The sequence below is a fragment of the Jaculus jaculus genome, chromosome 9, assembly GCF_020740685.1.
Source record: "Jaculus jaculus isolate mJacJac1 chromosome 9, mJacJac1.mat.Y.cur, whole genome shotgun sequence".
Lineage (NCBI taxonomy): Eukaryota > Metazoa > Chordata > Mammalia > Rodentia > Dipodidae > Jaculus > Jaculus jaculus.
In genome coordinates, this window is record NC_059110.1 from 63201114 (window position 1) to 63221549 (window position 20436).

The window sequence follows — 20436 nt, forward strand, 5'->3', positions numbered from 1 at the left end:
TACTTGGTATAACCATCCTTTCCCTCATCCCTGCTCCTCTTCATTGGGGACACAGGTTATTCCCATGGGGATTATGGCTTGTGCATTGTGAGAGTACCAGTCAGTTATTGGAAGAGGCAATGCCTCTGGGCATAATGTCCCAATTTATGGCTGTAACAATCTTTCCACCCCCTGTTCTGCAAAATTCCCTGAGCCATGTTGGGTGATGAGCTCTTAGGAGCCTCTGGATCTCTGGTTTGGTAGGTGTTGAGGGTCCTCAGTGTCCATCTCCTTCACCCTTGTGCTGATTATCAGGTTCACCGAGAAAGCAGCACTCTTGTTCATCTCCCCAATTCCTTTGTGGTTTCAGCTGGGGCCAGGCTGAAGAGCGATGGGTTGTTTATCTCCTCAGGTCCCACTCCTGTCTGAAAAAGAGAAGCAGATTCTCCAACAGAGAGTGAAGTCAGCACAGGTTAAACGGGATAAACGTTATTAATTTAGAGAGAAATTAATGGGTGTAGTCTCTCTTAAAACCCAAGAATAGTGGGAACTTCAAATTAGAGAGCAAAATCATTGTCTGAATATGATTCTGAATTGTTTCCCAGTTCCAGATATGGGTTCCTTTGTACTGAGCAGATCTCTTAGCCAATCTGAAAGCAGTTGGTTATCCACCAAGGCTGTGTGCCACTACTGTATTTGTAGAGGTCCACGTTTTTCAGGTAGACTTTCTGACCAGGGATCTTTCTGTCTCTGCCTACTTCAACACAGGAATTACAGGCAAGTGTGGTCATTTCTGGATTTTTTTTGGGTGGGGGGTGGGAATCAAATTCAGGTCCTCATGATTGCACAGCATGCCCTTTACCCACTGAGTCATCGCCTGAAGCCCCAATCATTGCAGTTTTAAGTTCAATATGTTAATCATTTTTCCTGAGTTCTATTTAGTTCTCATCTAAATCAACTTTCCATATTAAATCAAACCTAATATTTCCTTACTACTTACTCATTTTAAAATTCAGTGTTTACCATATGCTATTGGCATGGACCATGGAGAGAACTGGTTGAAATCTGGAAGAGAGCCAGTCCCCAGACAATTAGCCCATCTAGTGCTAGAAGGTGCTACATGAGCTACCAGGGGAAAGTGACCCACGTTCTGTCCAAGCAACTCAAAATCTAAGCAACTCAGAAGCAAACAACCTGACATGATGCTCACACAAGTACAGTAGTGGCCCACAGCCATGGTGGATAACCAACTGCTCTTGGACTGGCTAACAGATCCGCTCAGTGGAAAGGAAACTGCTCAGTAGAAAGGAAACCATATCTGGAACTGGGAAACAAGTCAGAATCATATCCAGATAATGATTCTGCTTTCATTGTCAACCTCCCATTAATACTGGGCTATAAGAGGGTCTATACCCTTTAAATTCTCTCTAAATTAATAATGGTTATCCCATTTAATCAGTGCTGACTTCACTCTCCATTGGAGCATCTGCTTCTCTTTTTCAGATGGGAGCTGGGCCTGAGGAGATAAACGACCTAGTGCACTCCACCCTGGAGCGAGTTGAAACCAGAGGAACTGGAGAAATGAGTAAGAGCTCTGCTTTCTTAGTGAACCTGATATCAGCACAAGGGTAATGGAGGTAGACACAGAGGACACTCAACACCTACCAAACCTGAGGTCCAGAGGCTCCTAAGTGTCCATCACTAAAGTAGACTTATAATACTCCCAACATGGCTCAGGGAATTTTGTGGAAGAGGTGGAAAGATTGTTAGAGCCACAAGTTGGGACAGATACATTGCCTCCATAATGCATGACCCACAATCCCCATGGGGTTGACCTGAATCCCCAACAAGGAAGGCCTCTTCAGAAAAGGGGCAGGGAGGAGAGAAAGGACAGTACTAAAATGTGTTGTTACATACTACATATGTCCATATCTAATAAAAATTTTCTAAAATTTCAGTTTTTAGAGGGCTGGCAATAACAGAGTGCTTACCTAGCATTGGTTAAGGTCCTGATTCCAGTCCCTAGCATCACAAAAAGTAATAATAAAATTCACTCTATACCTGTTAGGAAACTTTCCTACTTAGGTATTTTACAATTCATGTCTAGAAATTCCAGATTCATTCATTCTTTAATTTTTTTTTTAATATTTTTTTGTTCATTTTTTATTTATTTATTTGAGAGCAACAGACACAGGGAGAAAGACAGATAGAGGGAGAGAGATAGAATGGGCACACCAGGGCTTCCAGCCTCTGCAAACGAACTCCAGACGCGTGCGCCCCCTTGTGCATCTGGCTAACGTGGGACCTGGGGAACCGAGCCTCGAACCGGGGTCCTTAGGCTTCACAGGCAAGCGCTTAACCGCTAAGCCATCTCTCCAGCCCGCATTCTTTAATTTTTATGTTTTATTTTTTGGCTTTCTGAGGCAAGGCTTGCTAGACTGGCTTTAAACTCAGCAGTCTCTGCCTCAACCTCCCAATGCTGGGATTCTAAGCCTGCATTACTACATCTGGTCCAGTATCCTTATGTAACTTAATATAGTATGTTTTCATCTTGGTGAGTGCAAAGCCAAACAAAGAACAGTGAAGACAAGACTGGAGAAAGATTTGTTACCCACAGCCGGCAAGATGAGCACAGAAATCATTTCTAAAGAAAGCTCTCCCCAAACAAAAGAAGCATAAAGATTTAATTTGGGGGCAGGGCTATCCATACTCATATAGGGGTGGGTCAGTTTCTGACATGCTCAGTTTAAGGTCATAATTTTAAAAAGAAAAGATAGAGACATTGTGTGCATGCTTAGCTTTAAGTCTCAGAGCCATGTACTTAAAGATTAAAGTGATAGACAAAAATGCCTCTGGGCATGATCAGCTTGCACCACAAAGTTTTAGCTGAAAAAGGAAAGGATGGTTTGAAGGTAAATTAACATAGGAGTCTGTCCCTGAAGGTACTTGCTTAGCCAGTAACACTTTTTACTATTAGGAGTCTAAATGTATCATTTGTTTTTGTGGTGGTTTGTTTTCTTTATTTGGTATTTTTACTTTGAAGCCTTGTTTGGTTTATTTTTATCTGGGGGTGAACTCTGAGGGCTCAGTTAGGATGTTCCTTTTCAGATATAAGCTTTTTCTTTAAAAATTTTTTTTGTTTATTTTTATTTATTTGAGAGCAACAGAGAGAGAGAGAGAAAAGGAGAAAAAGAGAGAGAGAGAGAGAGAGAGAGAGAGAGAGAGAGGGAAGGAGAATATGGGCGCACTAGGGCCTCCAGCCGCTGAAAAGAACTCCAGACGTGTGTATCCCCTTGTGCTAACGTGGGTCCTGGGGAATCGAGCCTCGAACCAGGCTCCTTAGGCTTCACAGGCAAGTGCTTAACCTTTAAGTCATCTCTCCAGCCCTAAACTTTATCTTTCCTAAGCTAGAAGTCCCTAACAACCTGGCACTGCTCTATACCTATTTAAGGCATTTGGCTTAGGCTTTATTCTCCTTCTAGTGATTTCAATAATTAGTTACCTGCTTAGCATTGTTTTGAAAGGCCCAAGAATTCAGAAGCCCAGAAATACTATCACGCTCCAAAGGGAGCTTAAGCGGGCCCCTGCATACCTCAAACTCCAGGCTTTACTCTCTGTTGGAAGCAAGTAAAGAATCCCTCTTCTCATTATAGCAGAGCCCGCTCCTAATATAAAACTAGGTAAAAAGGGCAGGAGATAGCCCTCAAGGATGGGAAATGAGTAATGAAGTGAACCACTTATTTGGTTTCTGTAAATAGCCTGCACCATAAGCCTTAATAGCCCATACTGTAAGCCTTAGTAGCCCGCACCATAAGCCGTAGCAGCCTGCCTCAGACCTCCAAGGTCATAGGAGACTGATACCACACTCTGCTACCCCCACCTAAGGAACTGCGCAAACGCTGACCTCCAAGGTCATAGGAGACTGGTACCCACACTCTGCTACTCCCACGCAAGGACCTGCGCAAATGCTGACCACCAAGGTCATAAGAGAATGATTGGTCCACGAGGGGCTTGAACAAATTAAACTAATTGGCTTAGAAACTATGGGGTGGCACAAACTGACTGGCTCGCACCCTGCGGGCTCCTGATATTAAAAAAATGATTGGTCTAATGCACAGGCTTTGTTAGAAACCCTATAAAAACTGTCCCGTTCCTGCATTCGGGGCTCTGCAGTCCTCTACCCCTGTGTGGTGTACGACTGTGGGCCCCAGCGCGCTTGGAATAAAATCCTCTTGCAGTTTGCATCAAGACCACTTCTCGTGAGTGATTTGGGGTGTCGCCATATCCGGGCAGAGCGTGGGGTCCCCCTCCCGGGATTCCTTCAGTTTCTACTGTTTTATGCCCTTTCCTGCATTTTGGCTGCTTTTTCTTTTTTCCCCCCCTGAGAGATTTCACTAGATTCTTGTGAATCCAGCTTTGCATTAAAATGCTTAGCATTGTAACTGATTCATTTTATGGGAACTTAAGTCTGGACAATTTGTTTTACATTTTATTACGTAGGGATTTAAAGAGTTAATTTTTCTTTTTCTTTCTTGTCTGTTTTACAGACAAGAGAGAGGATGGGCTCGCCAGGGCATTTAGCCACTGCAAATGAACTCCAGACACATATGCCACCATGTGCATCTGGCTTATGTGGGTACTGGGGAATAAAACCTTGGTCCTTAGGCTTCTCAGGCACATACATTAACCACTAAGCCATCTCTCCAGCCCCTGCCTATGGCCCTTTGTGCTTGGAAAATGTCTCCAGAAAAAAACATGGCCAGCTCAGTGAAGGTTTTTTTCTAGAACATTAGTTAAGGTAGTCCCCATTACTTCCACAGATCTACAGTGTCTCCAAGTGGAAAACATATGAACCTAAAAAACAATGCATTTACTGCCATATAGTCAAAGCAAAACCTCCCTAGGTTTTCAATTTTCATTAATGGAGGGGTTCTTTTTCAAAAATATTTTATCATGTATTAGTTATTTTCCTCATTGCTAAAAGATACAACTTTAAAGAAAAATGATTTGTTTTTGTTTGGTTTAAAAAGGTATACAGTCCATCATGACAAGGAAGGCATGACAGCAGGAGCGCGAGGCACCTAGTCATATTGCATCCATTTTCAGGAAGCAGAAGGAAAGAGATAAATGCTCATGTTCAGCTCACTTCTTCCTTTTCTCCCTTTTAATTGACTCTGGGACACTAGTCCATGGTATGGTGCCACCCACACTCAGGGTGAGTCTTCCCTTCTCATTTAAACCTCTCTAGAAACACCCTCATAGACACACCATGAGCTATGTCTGTTAGCTGATTTCAAGTCCAGTCAGGCTGATAATGAAGATTAAGCATCAAAATCATATTCAAGGCTTCAATTTGATTGTTTACTTATGCATATGAGATATCTGCTTGTTTTACATTTGATAGTTTACTTTAGATCTGTTTCTATTGTTTCTGCTGACTTGCCAATAGAGCAGTTTCTCTATATGGAAAGCAAGTAGGCTGCCCAGGGACACAGCATGTGTCCCAGCTTACTCTGAATTCATTGTCTCACAATGCTCCTGGTCTCAGGAAACATCTGTTTTGTTGTTTTGAGGCAGTCTCATTCTATCCCTGGCTGACCTGAGTGACTCAGTCTATAGCCCAAACTGACCCCGATTCACAGTGATTCTTCTCCTTTAGCCTCCAATGCTTCCAGTGTGCTAGCACGCCTGACTAGGGAGCAGCTTTGGCAAAGGCTGTCATTTAATGGGACACTTTACTTTTCAGCCAGAGGAGTTTTGAGGTAGACAGTCTACAGGGTCTCTGACCTGTATTATCTTAGGAACAGAAGCTCTATGGGGTCAGATTTTCTAGCCTCATATAGTGTAGGTGAGTTACTTACTGTAAAGCTACTGTTCTGTCCCTGGGAGAACAAGGTTGCATTATATGGCAGATCCTTTTAGACTCACCTCTGAGAAATATGATTTCTGCCTGGCAAGTGGTTCCAGAAATCTTCTGAGAGCTAAAAGTCCGCTCTTCTATACATCAAATTTGTCTAGAACGTTATTCCATGCTCTGTATTCCATAGAAATATTTTCTTATTCAGAAACCTATGTCAATACAGATCTCATGTTCATTTGACCTTGCACAAACCAAAGGTTATGATTTCCAAGCACAACACAACTGTGGGAAAGCACATAGAGCTCAGGTGAATTCATTGCTTAGCAGCCATGCTCCTTTGGTTCTCTCAGAGAAAAAGGAAATTTAGGCCTTTCAGTTTTGTTTTCATGCTATTGGGCTTTCAGAATAAATACCCCTAAGTTATAGGTGGAACTATCCCTCTAGTCATTAACTTAATCATTCCTAGTCCTTTTTTTATTAAAATATTTTATTTTTATTTATTTGACAGAGAAGGAGTGAGAGAGAGAGAATGGGCATGCTAAAGCCTCCAGCCACTGCTAATGAACTCCAGACGCATGCACTCCCTTGTGCATCTGGCTAACATGGGTCCTGGGGAATCGAACCTCAGTCCTTTGGCTTTGCAGGCAAATGCCTTAACCACTAAGCAATCTCTCCAGCCTTCATTCCTAGTCCTTTATTATTCATCTAGTATTAAGTTATTTATCATTTGCAGACAAGCATTCTAACCTGCTGAAAAAAAAATCCATGCCTTAAGCACACGTTTGAGAGAAACGGAGTTGACAACCATTTCTAAGTAACCTCATTCTCTCAGACAAGAAACAAAGTGAAGAAGAAAGTTATGTTTGTCATATGCTCCATGCCATATGTAAATGATGCATAATGTTTATTGTGCCTCTTAAAGCTGGAAGATCTACTTCCTTACTCTGCATCTTACAACTCTTTCCCTCACTTCCCATAGGAGTCTTCTTTCGGTTTTTTATTTAGATGGATTGCAAAAATGACTCTAGGGCTGGAGAGATGGCTTAGCGGTTAAGGCATCTGCCTGCAAAGCCAAAGGATCCCTATTTGATTCTCCAGGACCCACGTAAGTCAGATGCACAAAGTGGTGCATATGTCTGGAGTTCATTTGCAGTGGCTAGAAACCCTGGTGTGCCCATTCTCTCTCTCTGTACCTTTCTCTCTCTCAAATAAATAAATAAAATAAAAATGACTCTCATGTGTACTCCTCCCAATATATACAAATACTTGGCTGTGTAACTTGGCAACTCCATTCTGTAAGTGGAGTCTACGTCCCCTGTCCATGATCCTGGGCTGGCTCTCTTGGACCAATCCCTGATGTGGTAGCGATTCTATGCTATTAGGATATTTGGGCATCAAAGGTTCTTGTATGATTGCACACAGTGCTCCTTCCCCCAGGCTTTCTCTGCCACCACTATTAGAACATCCCTGTTAAGTTTGTTGAAGGACGAGGCAGTCAAGGATAGTCTAAATCAACCCTAGACTGACCAGCTACCAGCTAACCCTAATCAGATTAGTGAAACTCCCAGCCAACAAAGCTCTCAACATACTCTGGGAACCCAAGGCCAGAAGAGCTTAAATAACTTGCCTGAAGTTATAAACATGGAAGAAAGAGTGAGGTTGAAATTCGAACTAAGGCTAATCTGCTATCACAGTTAACATACACTAGAAACACAGTTCTCAAGGTTGTGAAGATTCAAATAGTACTAAAGAGGAATCTACCAAGATATCTAGGAAAGGCATCAAGAATGATGATGGGACTGGAGAATTTGCTTAGTGGTTAAGGCATTTGCCGGTGATGCCAAAGGACCCAGGTTTGATTCCTCAGGTCCCACATAAGCCAGATGCACAAGGTGGCACATGCATCTGGAGTTCATTTACAGTGGCTTAAGGCCCTCATGTGCCCAATCTCTCTCTTTCCCCATAAAAAGTAAAATAAGTTGTTTCTTTAAAGACAACTTATGGGCTGTGGGTGTGAATTAGTGGGGAATGTGACACCGAGAGCACTACCAAAGAACCTAAATAGATGTAGTTCAGGGTCTGCTGATTTATGCTGCTATGAACTCTTCACTTTTGAAGTCACTAATGGCTACCAGCCATGGAGCACCAGAAAACGGCTCCTTGTGCCACTTTAGGAATAGTCCTGCCTTACAATTTGGCTATCATCCTGCCATGTATTGCAAAGAATTTATATAGTGACATCATGTGGCATCTTTCTTTGTAAAATGTGGTTAATGGTACTAATAATGCCTGTGCCATCAGATTGTTCAAAAAATACAGGTGTGTATGTAAGTAATTAGAGCAGTCTTTGGACCACAAAACATTCTAAAAATGTAAACTACCATCATTACTATTATTTAGAAACAAGAAATTCCATGTAACCTTCTTAGTACCTATAGCCACCAAAATGCCACATGCTTTAATACCTTCTTCACAAAACTTTCACTGACTAATGAGCAATCAGAAAGTCTTCTGTTCCCTGAAAGTTTTTGCTTGTATATGTATGTTATGTGTGTGTTTATGCATATTTGTATGTGTGTGGGCACATGTGGAGGGTTGATGTGCATGCATGTGGGGAGGCTAGAGGTCAATGTTGGGTGTCCTCTTAATCAATTTTCACCTTATTTTGGATGAAGGGTCTCTCACTGAACTCAGTGCTCCTGATTCAATTAGACTTACTGGCTCTCGTGCCATGGGGATTCTCTTACTTCCACTTCCCCAGCACTGATTGAGATTACAGGCACCCATCATTATCCTCAGCATTGTATGTGGAGGTTAGGTTCCAAACTTAAGTCCTTATGTTTGTATGGCAAGATCTTTACCAGCTTAGCCATCTCCCCAGGCCTCTCCTCCTGGATTTCTGTCTGCTCTCTGAATTTCACATCCAAGAATACTGTCAATTAATTACTTCTTCCTTCCAGCCTGCCCTGTGCCTCATTAATAGGAGGCTTCATTTCCAGCAGCATTTACAGTCATACAGAACATATCCAGATCCATTTCCCATCTGGAGTCTGGGGAAGTACCTTTTGCCCTTCAAAGTTTGAGGTTGGTGGACACCTGAAAGCCTCATAGTGAGCATGCTCCAGAGCTGACAGCTTCCCTTCCTCCTCCCTCTAGCTTGGAACAGTTAAATGAGTCACAGGCTGTGGCTCTTTCTATGCCTAATCTTTATTGAGGGCCATTAGCACAATGTGCCAATATTTTCCTTGGATTGAAGTTTCTCAAGAATATAGCAGCAGGTGCTTCACATGCCACATATGATTGAAATAGGGAAGTTTGGCAAGAGTGTGATGTGAAAATCAGCAGCTGAGAATAGGCTTCATGTACAACTCATTCAGAATCATGTCTAGGAGCCAGCAGCCCTTAAAGTATTCTATCCATCCATTAGAAGAATGGCTGAGTGGACAGTGGTACCTTGCACAAAGCAGGCAGCTGGAAAAGGTACAACTCACCAGGAACTTGCAAATAAAACAAGGCATGGTTAAAAATGCAGATTGCTGGGAGCCCCCAGATCTTTTAGGCAGAATCTTGGTGACGGCCTGAGATGTGCATTTTTACATTTCCCAGTGATCCTGACCATTTGGGTTATATGCTGAGAAATTCTGGCTTCAAAGGAGTACAGGCAGCCAGGAGACACATGAATGAGCAAAGCAAAGTAAAGGGCCATGGGAAGGAAGTCCCGATCCACAGACAAAACAATTACAGAGGCAACTTTGGGCAAGATACTTGTCAGCGTTTGCTCATAGTCCCTGACACCATAGACACTGTTGTAATCAGAACCCAAACAAGGGGCAAAAGCCACATGGTCCTCTGAACAGAAAAGAAGCAATTAAAGAACTATTTTCCTTAACAAAATGTGATGATTAATTTCTGTTAACCTGACTGGATCAAGAATCAAGTAAGAAATAAGCCTCTTGGGCAAGTCTGTGAAGGTGCTTCCAGGAAGGATTAAGGGCAGTGAAGACCTTCTACCACAGCAGATAGCCCTTCAGGTAGTAGCCTATATATAAAGAGGTTCCAGAGAAAAGCAACACTGTTTTACTAGCTTGCTTTCACTCTTCCCTGGTATCTTTACCTAGCTGTTGCTGACACCAGAAGCCAGCTTCGTTAGTATTCCAACGTGGACTGGACACCAGCAGCTCTCTAGAAATCCTTCAGGCTTCAGTACCAGATTGGGACTCCTGAAACATCTAGCCTCATGGACTGAGCAGCTACCAGTTTCTCCAGCTGTCTAGCCTATACACAGCCACTGTTGGACTACCCAGCCCATATCATGTAATAAATGTTCTTTTTAGTATATGTTCATTCTATCAGTCCTGTTCTTATAGAGAACTATGAATAACACACAGGAAGTTAACAGCAAAGGAAAAAGAAGAACCGTAAGGCTTCAGGCAGGCTACACACAGGAATGCAGCAGTGACAACCTATCTCTAGATGAGGCAAGAGCAGCAAGAAAGGAAGGAATCAGGGGAACTGTTCTTACTGATAAGGGAAAAACTTAAACCTGCTGGCAATGATGTGACTGTGGTTTTCTGGATGGTGGAGAAGTTTTCTGAGTTGCTGGGCCAAGGAAACTCACTGTGGCACTTAGGACAGGATGACTGCTGCCCACAGAGGCAGTTTGGAGCTGCTATAACAAGTTACCACAAATAGGGTGACTTAAAACAAGAAAAATTTGTTCTCTGGGTCCTAAATATTCATAATCAGAGTATTGGCAGGGACATGTCTTAGGCTTCAGGGAAAAGTCCTTTTTTGCTCTTTCCAACTCCTGGTGGCTTAAAGCATTGTGAGGCTTGTAGCAGCATACTCCAGTCTCTGTCTGTCTTCACGTGGCTCCCTGTCCTGTGTCTCTGTTTTTCTCTGTCTGAAATTTTCCCTCTTTATAAAATTAGCAGTCACGGGAGTAGGGCCTCCATGACCCAGTAGAATCATCTTAACTTCATCTCTTTGACAAAGACCCTATTTTAGGTAAGTCACAGGTTCTCAGCGAATGTGAACTTTTGGGATACACTAGTACAACCTAGTACAAAGGAACACCCAAGAACCAAGAAGAACCATATATTGGGTACTGTTCTTATCCCTATGACCAAAAACCTGACAAAACTTAAGGGTGAAAACATTTAATCTTCATCATGGTTCCAGAGGGTTTCAGTCCACTTTCATTGCCAGAGTGGCTCCTTCTGTGGTGATGGGAACACACATAGTGTTTCAAATGACCCAACCAGGACTAGAGAACTAGACTGGAACAGGAAAGGTTCTCTGGCTAGGTACCACTTCTCAAAGGTTCCACTACCTCCTAAAACAGTATTACCAACTGGAGGCCAGGTGTTCAAACACATGAGCCTGTGTGGCATATTTCACATTCAAATCATAGCAAGCCTCTTCCACCTGCAGAGCCCTCCACTAATGAGGCATATATTGGGTCAGGCAGCAAGAGAGAACTCTTGTGGTATACATGCACTGCAATGAAATAGAGGGTGATCTGAGAGTCAAAGGCATGGATGGTTTGTACATTCCACTGCATTAGCTACTGTTGCCATATGCACCTTTCTACATACATTCTAACTAATGTAGAGCAACAAAACTCTGTCTCTATCTTACAAGAGACGGATATCTTTCATATAACCGATGGAGTCCTCATAGTTTCCCCAAAATGAAATTATTGCTACATTAAACAATCCTCAATTCAATAATAATACTGAATATACTGTTAACTAAAAACTAATCTGTAAAAGTAACCTCCAACTATGCACACGAATATGAAAGAGAGAGAAGACAATGGCTATCATATGCAAATTCGTATGCATGGGTAAAAAGCAAGAAGAAAACTCACAAAGCTTGAAAAGTGTGTTCTGCCATTGGCTGTGAAACCAGAGTTGACATCTGTGACTGTTTCTTTCACTTCAATGATATAAAGAGCCCCAAAGGCCAAGATGCAATCTCTTATCTCTGTTCAGTGGACCCCTTGATTTGTCAACCAGTAAAAGTTATCCCACCCTAAGCACTCAGACCCCAAAACCAGTAGTGCTCACAGGTTCTGGGGCAGGAAGCAAGTAGGCTACTGAGGACTCACTCTCATTTCTAGCCTTTGATTCCCAGAGTCCAGGATTCTGGGTTTTTTTTGTTTGTTTGTTTGTTTTAAAGCAGTGATCTCCATAGCATGGACTCTGATTCAAAGCATATACTGCATTCAGTAATCCACAACTCCACCTGCTCAGGGTGTCATCCCCAACTGGATCTAGTATTATATAGTCTTCCCAGATCAGAATATGCAGAACTCACACTTGTTTTTCAAGTTTTCTGCTGATTCTCAGCAAAACCATACACTATTTTATCCTGTTATAGCATTCACTTATAGCACTGATGTATTAATCTAGTTCTGTGTCTAGTGGCAGCGAGAGGAGCAGCAATGGGGTACTGTGGGTCTTGTGGAGTATCAGCCTTTTTCAAGTCACGTGCTTCAGGTAAGTTTTGGGCTGTGTTCAAGCAAAAGTGTGCTGGTACCCTCAGAAAGACAGCAGGCTCTGGATGACCTAGGTACTCTAGGTTGTCAGTTACCTGTGTCAAAGAATTCTTATTTTAAGTTTGAGGTTCCATTCTCTTACAACTGATGTCTTTTAAAAACTTTTTCAAAACAAACTTATAAATTTAATTAATATTGAAACTTTACCAGAGGGGCATGTCAAGTACTGCTGGCCACTGTGCCCAGAAATACCTAGTTGAGATGTTCACAAGGAACAAGATGTGCTTCCAGAATTCTACTAACTGCCCATTAGACCAAATGACAAGGGAGAAATATTCTAGTATTCTGAACTAGGCAATGAAAGGTGGTTTGGAGGTGTGAATCAAAGGGCTAACTGGCAGTGAACCTTATCTTCATTTCCTCTCCAGTGGTTTCTAAGTTCCCCTTCTCAGTAAAGCACAAATGCTACAAATAGAAATGAAGAAACTAATGGGGCTGGGTACATGGCTCAGCAGGTAAGGGCACTTGCTGTGCAAGTACAAGAGCACAAGTTCAATCCCTAGCACTCGTAAAAAGCCAGTAGTGACCAGGCATACCTGTAACCCCAGTTCTTCAGGGGGTAAAGCCAGGAGAATCACTGGGGCTTATTGGTCTGCCAGCCTTACCAAAAATGGCCACTCCAGATCCAGATGGAGACTCTTCCTGAGGAAACAATGTTAGTGATTGAAGAGGATACCTAATGTACTCCTCTAGCCTCTTTACATGTGCACATGGGATGTACATTCATCTACACACACACACACATGACATACTATCCATACACCACACTACACTACACACAAGAGAGGAGAATGAAGAAACCAAGACCCAGTTGAAGATGTCATCACCATAGAGGTTACATGTACCTAGGGTAACCAAGTATCTCAGTTTACTCAGGACTGTTAGGCTTTATCACTTAAGAGTCCTATGATATGAAATGCTGTATTGACTTTTCACATACATGTGTTCCAGAGGTTTCCAAACTTTCTATACACCACAATTACCTCGGACACTACTAAGATTCTGTTTTATCTATTGTCTATCTGGTTTTTAATGACAGGCTCTCAGGTAGCCCGGGTGGCCTGAAACTAGTTATGTAGCTATGTAGCTGAGGTTGGCTTCAAACTTATCTTCCTCTACCTACCAAGTGCTGGGATTACAGGCATGTATCACCACATATGACTGTTTCTGTTTTTTTTTTTTTCTTAAATCTTTTTTATATTTTATTTGCAAGCAGAGAGAGAGAGAGAGAGAGGGAGAGAGATATTGAGTGTGGGCATGCTAGGGCCTCTAGCCACTGCAAATGAACTCCAAATACATGTACCACTCATGGGCACTGGGGAATTAAACTTGGGTCGTTAGGCTTGGCAGGTAAGCACCTTAACCACCAAATCGTTTCTCCAGCCCTGTTTTCTTTCTTTTCTTTTCCTTTCCCTTTCTCCCTTTTCTTTCTCTCTCTCTCTCTAACCATGACTTCAGATGCCAACAAACATTGAAAAACAATCTACCTAGAGGCTGAGAAGGTATTAATCACTACTTTTAGAAACTCCTCAATCTAGGCATCTTTGTCACTGCCAGAAGGAGACACCAACAAATCACAAACTGTAGTTTAAAAAAAGATAAAAATTTTAGCTTTGCCTTTCACTTATGTCATTTTTCCTTCAATGTCACAAAAATAATGGAAGTTGTGAAAATTGGACTTGACAGTAGCAACAATGTAGGTATTAATGAGGTGCAGAGCTTCCTGCTATAAAGCACTACTTAGTATCAGGCTTACTTCAAAGGCTTCCACAGTAATCATGTTTTGGTAAATCTTAGTGGAGAACTTGCACAAAATAGTTAACTTAATGCTATATTCACTATTTCAACACTGTAAGTTACATGGCTTAACATGGTTAAGAATACTTCTCAAGCCCCCAATGGGGTAACAAGACACTCTTCGCTCTCTTTATTGTTTACTGCGTTTCTATAGTGTTCCTTTTAAAAAGAAGTTGGAGGACTGGAGAGATGGCTTAGCCATTAAGCGCTTGCCTGTGAAGCCTGAGAACCCCATTTCGAGGCTCAGTTCCCCAGGACCCACGTTAGCCAGATGCATGCGTCTGGAGTTCGTTTGCAGTGGCTAGAGGCCCTGGCGCGCCTCTTTCTCTGTCGCTCTCAAATAAAAATAAACAAAAAAAAATTAAAAAGAAGTTGGAGTATTTGCCCTAGATTATACACTAGGCAAATGGTTGCCTTGGCACGAAGTTTAAAACTGTTCTCTCAGACAAAATTTGCTTAGCACTGAAAAACCCAGAAAAATAAAGCGCGGTCCCATAACCAGCCTCAAACGCTGTGACCCAGGAATGCTCACACTACAATGGGAACATAAAGGAGGTGCATGCATCGTTGACTCTCCATAGCTTTCGGGACAAAAAAGGCTAGTGTCGTGGCTTAGAACACCATGACCCGGTCCTTCAGCAATAGAGCAAAGGTACCCGCTCCACTTTCAGGGAGAACCTAGTCCTGGGAGACTCTTCTTCATTCCCACCTTCGCCATTATCTATCTCCCCACTTTATCCACTGTACCTTCAAGCCCGACCCTCAATTCCAACTCTGTTCGCTTCAGCATCTACAGGCATTCAGCCCTCCAGGCCTGGGGTTGTGGGGGTGGGGCACCCGGACTCAGGGTTTTGTACCGGAAATAGTGGCGGCAGCGCGTGACGTAAAATTGAAATACGTGGCGACGTGCTCTGTGATTGGGAGTTTCAGATCCCCGCGGCGGAGCCCCCACCCCCACCCCGCTCTGGGGTCGTCTCTCCGGACGAACCAGATTGGACCGGAATGCTCCGCTCTGCCTGCGAGACCGCCGGCCGCTAGGCTGTCCAGGGCAGGGCCTGTGAGGACCGCGGTGAGTTCCGTTCCTGGGCTACCTGCTGCAGGAGAATCGCAATCTAAATTAAGGAAAGAAGCTAACTCTTAGACAGGCTGAGCTTCTTTTTTTTTTCCCCCCCATCTGCAAGGCTTTCTTAATGTGCACCTCAACCTTGAAAGAATTGGCGCCGCCACCGAGGAATAGTCCGGGGCTCAGGACACTGAAATGATTCACAGGCTGTGCAGATGGAAAGTGACAGGGCTAGGTGTCAAGCGTGGACTCCTGCTCCACCAGCAGAGTCCTTGACCTTTGCATTGCAGTAAGGTTCACAAGCTCTAGCTGTATGCAGAATACCAGGGTGCAGCTTGGCGTTAGATAGCAAATAGGCTCTGGGACTCCTCAAATTCAGTAAGTCTGGGATGGGATTCTGGAATATAATTTCAATCAGTTTCCCCCTGACAAATGAAATCATTTCGTGAAAACGGACAGAGGGTAAGTAAGTCATAACCCTTGTGGGGAACATAGCGAGTTGTCTTGTTACGGTTTTGTATTTGTTTTGAGAGAGAGGGGGGGGAAGGGGGAGGTTTTTGTTTTGTTTTGTTTTGTTTTTCGAGATAGGGTCTCACTCTAGCCCAGGCTGACCTGGAATTCACTCTATTCTCAGGGTGGCCTTGAACTCATGGTGATCCTCCTACCTCTGCCTCCCGAGTGCTGGGATTAAAGGCGTGCACCACCATGCCCAGCTTGTTTTTTAATATTTTTATTTACTTATTTGCCGGAAGGGAGGGAAGGAGTAAGACTTGGTAAGCTTTTAAGGCCTCAATTCAGAGAAAATGATCCATGGGAGCTTTCTACACATATTTTAGCTGGAAAGTTGTTTTTGATTTTATCATTGACTTGGGCAGATAGCAGCCTCTGCCTGTCCTTACCTACTTGGTAAGAAGGTCATTTACTTTTAATTTTTTTGAGAGAATCACTATTTCTCCCAGGATAGTCCCCAACTCACTGTGGTCCTTCTGCCTCAGCTTTCATACATCTGGGATTTATAGGCAATAAGCACTTAGGGGAAACGCTCAAACAGATTCCTGGACCCACATTAGCTCTGTTCAATCAGAAGGTTTTTTAGCATGTTGGGGATAGGGCCTGTGAATCTGTAAGCTGAACAATCAAATAAGCTTGTCATCTTTGAGAACTGAGATAAGACACTTTCAACAGAACTATAAAGAAGTGGGCCATCAATTTAAAACATGTGGTCTGACCTTCCTTGCTTCCCTTTTTTTTTTTTTTCATGGCTGTACATGTATTTGCTGTAGGCTAAAATTTACTGGCAAAAATGTGGGGGTTTGATTAGCTGAAGACTAAAACTTAATAAAACAAATTTTCAGTTAGCTACTACTATTGATTCCCTGAATGACTTTGGGTAACTCACTAAATTTTGTAGTCCCTGTATATACTAGCATGTCATTCATACTGCTTGCTGTAAACACAGAACCTACGTCTATTTTAAATCATATGTTTTAGAAATGAGGCATGGATATTTTCAATTTTAATTTATAAAATTTTAAATTGGCAATATATTATTTTATGTACTTGTGGCATGCATTGTGATGTTTTTATATCTACTTACCTTATAGAATAAATAAATCAGGCTAATCTATTGCCTCATATGCTTACTATTTTGTGGTGGAAATATTTAAAATCTACTCTTAGCAGTTTTGAAATATACTGTGATTTGGTATTTATTGTAGTTACCATTCTGTGTAGGAGATCACAAAAGCTTACTCCTAACTGAAACTTTTGTCAATGTCTTCTTTTTACCTCTCCATCTCCTCCCATAGCCACTAGTAATCACCAATCTATTCTTAGGAGCTCAATGTTGTTGATATTACATGTGAGAGTAGTCTTCTTGTGCCCATCTTATTTCACATTATGTAAAATTCTTCAGGTCATCTGCCATAAGTACTTTCAAATAGCTTCTAGGGAAGTTTGCTGTAGACAGCGAGAAATGGAAATGGAGTTGGAAGCTGAGTTGCCTATTTTTCAAATCTTCATACTGAGGCAAATAGAAATATTATAATTTTTTATGCTTTGCTTTTAGATACTAATAAGAATAATATGAATGATGATGGATTCTGGTTTTAGAACTTCTTGTGATATTTCTGTGAGAAACCAGCAGTTCCCATGTGACCAAGTGACTTATCCTTCTTGATTGAGATGTTATGATAGAAAGCGATTTCATATAGAAGTGCTAATTGGTATTGAGACATTTCTTCTTCCTGAAAGGATTATAATTACCACTTAGTAGGCTACCCTCTCACAATCTTAAGAAAAGCACTTTTTTGTTGTTGTTGTTTAATAAACAGATAAACATTGTGTGGCTTGACTTGGGAATGAAACTTTCTGAAAGTTTAGAGCATAAAGATTTTGGTTCAACATGGAGAACAAAAGACGCCAAGCTCGGGTGCAAGGAGCCTGGGCTGCCTCCACTAAGAGCCAGGCTTCTGCTCAGCCAGGTAAGAACTTGAGGGGAAGAAGAAAAGGAGATCATTATCTTGATCATGGGTGTGGACAGTTGTCATCACCTTTTGTTTGTATCAGTTTATAATGAACACCTACTTCAGATGCTATTAAAAAAATGTGGCTGGAATTTTGTCTGATTTTTGTTAATGGTAAGCTGGGGGGGGGGGTCTTTAGTTCCTTTTAGGTAGTTAATACACTTAGACTTTTCAGAGTGTGTTGAGATTGTGGACTTTATCAATTTTTGATGTTCAATTGTGTTTTATTGACCCTGACTTAGTATACTGAAACAGTCTTTACCCTGGTTTGAGACTGTTCTCCCTCCTATTGCAGCTATTACAGCTAGAAGCCACCTCTACCCAACACATGGTCACACCTGGAGGAACAGGGAGTATCATTTGTCTGACAAGGAATTTGTGTTCAAAGAACCCCAGCAGGTAAATTCTTACTTTTCTATCAACAGTAGCAAACATTTGCTTATAAAAACAATATTTATATAGTGAGTACTTATATAGTGACTGAATAAATTTACTAATGAATATCAGGTCAAAATGGTTATAATAATAATGAAATATGAAGCATTTCAATTCCCTTATATAGCTGAAGATCTTTTGTCTTCTGATTCCAGTTTATGGCCATATATTCCCAGTTTTTTGGAGTAGGGGTAGGAAAGCTTTACTGTGACTAATGGCTTAAGATTATAACATGACTTTTCAGAGAAAATGTCTCTGAAATTTCAGTTATTACCATGAAATGCCTGATTTCTAGTTCTTTTATTCCATAAAGGAAAAATGTAAGAAACAAAGATTCACTTTTTAGAGGATAGAAGGATATTGTACTAGGAATCAAACTCAGGACCTTATACATGCTAGGGAAGTGCTTTGCTCCTGGTCCTCATTTTTTAAAAAAAGACGTGTGTGTGTGTGTATGTATATGTGTATATGTATATGTATATGTTTATATATATATATATATATATATATATACATATATTTTTTTATATTTATATTTGAGAGAAAGACACACACAGGGAGAGAGAGATGAGAGGGCGTGAGAGTGGGGAGGGAGAGAATGACACCAGGGCCTCCTTCCACTGCAGATGAACTCCCAACACATGTGCTACTTTGTACATCTGGCTATATGTGGGTACTGGGAATCATCATCAGGCTTCACAAGCACGTTCCTTTAATGATTGAACCATCTCTTCAGCCCAGTCCTCACTTTTATTTTGGAGGGTGGGTAAGTTCTCATTCTAGCCCAGGCTGACCTAAAACCCTATAGCTCCAGGCTGGCCTTGAACTCAGAGATCCTCCTACCTCTATCTCCCAAGTGCTGGGACTAAACAGGCATATGCTACCATGCCTGGCTCCAGTCCTCACTTTTTAATAATATGGAAAAAGGACTTTAAAAATCAGAAGTCTTGCTGCAGTAATAATTGCATTAAAGGGTTATCAGAAGTCCCTACTTTACGATACTCTTTTATTTTATTTTATTTTGGTTTTTTGAGGTAGGGTCTCACTGTAGCCCAGGCTAACCTGGAATTCACTAGGTAGTCTCAGGGTAGCCTCGAACTCACAGTGATCCTCCTACCTCTGCCTCCCAAGTGCTGGGATTAAAAGCGTGTGCCACCACACCCAGTTACAATACTCTTTTTTTAAATATCTCCTTTATGTAAAAAAAAAAAAAGAAGTATTTGCATAGTTACTGGCCAGTAGGAAATTTGATTAATTCTAATTGTGGTATATTTTTTTCTGTGTACTAGTGAGCAGGAAGTAATTCTGAGAAGACCAGAAACAAGAATCTCTGGTGGAATAGTGGGGAGGTTGGAATAAGAAGATCATTGTCAACTTGATTTTTTAAAAAATTTTATTTTTATTTATTTATTTGGGAGAGACAGAGTCAGACAGAAGGAGAGAGGAGAGAGAGAATGGGCGCACCAGGGCCTCAAGCCACTGTTAACTAACTCCAGACACATGCACCATCTTCTGCATTTTGCTTACGTGGGTCCTAGGGAATTGAACCTATGTCCTTTGGCTTTGCAGGCGAGTGCCTTAACTGCTAAGCCATCTCTCCAGGGCTCTCCCCCTCCCCCTTTTTTGAGTAAAACTGAGTTCTGACCATTAGGAACCATGTGGAATTAAGATCTGCTCTTTTCCTTGCAGGTAGTTCGTACAACCCCAGAACCTAGAGTGATTGAGTAAGTAATTTGCTTCCTTTGTGAAACTGTTGCCCACCGTGAATGGAGAACCAGTATATTTCCTTCATCCAGTTTTCCACTGAGAAGAGAATGGCCCAATAAGTCCATTAATTTTCAGCTGGGCTATTCCTGTCTCAGTCTTTAAACTAAATCTTTAGAGAAGATTTTGTGAATTTGCTGATGGTGTGAGAAATGTAACACCATCTTTGTCTATTAAAGCTTGACTCTGGCGCAGGTTTCCTGGCTCTATTGTATTGGAGAGCAAGCTAAAGTTAAGAGTTTTCTTAACTCATAGGAGTTTGGCTCTTTGAGAGGCCTTTAAATACCATTTTGCTAGTAGTTATTGTGAAAGCTATTGTAACCTAAATAATGACATTACACCCATTTATTACAACCACATGATTGTTCCAGAACAATTTAATTGATACTAAATATTCCTGTTGTATGTATCTGTGTCAAAAATGCTCTTATTCAAAGCTGGTAAGAGATTG

General features: G+C 41.7%; 1 protein-coding gene and 2 long non-coding RNA genes across 5 annotated transcripts in view; 2 read left to right on the top strand and 1 right to left on the bottom strand.

Annotated features, from left to right (window-relative positions):
• Nucleotides 1–349: 349 nt before the first annotated feature.
• LOC123463472 lies at nucleotides 350–15047 on the bottom strand. The gene is made up of 3 exons (XR_006638955.1): nucleotides 14946–15047; nucleotides 12938–13043; nucleotides 350–404 (listed from the first exon to the last, which is right to left on the bottom strand). It is a non-coding gene; the product is annotated as an uncharacterized LOC123463472 (long non-coding RNA).
• Nucleotides 1506–10177, top strand: LOC123463473. The gene is made up of 2 exons (XR_006638956.1): nucleotides 1506–1564; nucleotides 9958–10177. It is a non-coding gene; the product is annotated as an uncharacterized LOC123463473 (long non-coding RNA).
• Nucleotides 15048–15119: 72 nt separating the features above from the next.
• Alkbh3 (alkB homolog 3, alpha-ketoglutarate dependent dioxygenase) overlaps nucleotides 15120–20436 on the top strand; it is a 42747-nt gene continuing 37430 nt past the window's right edge. For all 3 annotated transcript variants that reach the window (XM_045159262.1, XM_045159261.1, XM_004663339.2), the window contains exons 1-4: nucleotides 15120–15267; nucleotides 17595–17744; nucleotides 18082–18185; nucleotides 19911–19945. In XM_045159262.1, coding sequence (XP_045015197.1) covers nucleotides 17666–17744; nucleotides 18082–18185; nucleotides 19911–19945 — 218 coding nt within the window. In that variant the 5' untranslated portion in view covers nucleotides 15120–15267; nucleotides 17595–17665. The remainder of the gene's footprint in view (nucleotides 15268–17594; nucleotides 17745–18081; nucleotides 18186–19910; nucleotides 19946–20436) is intronic.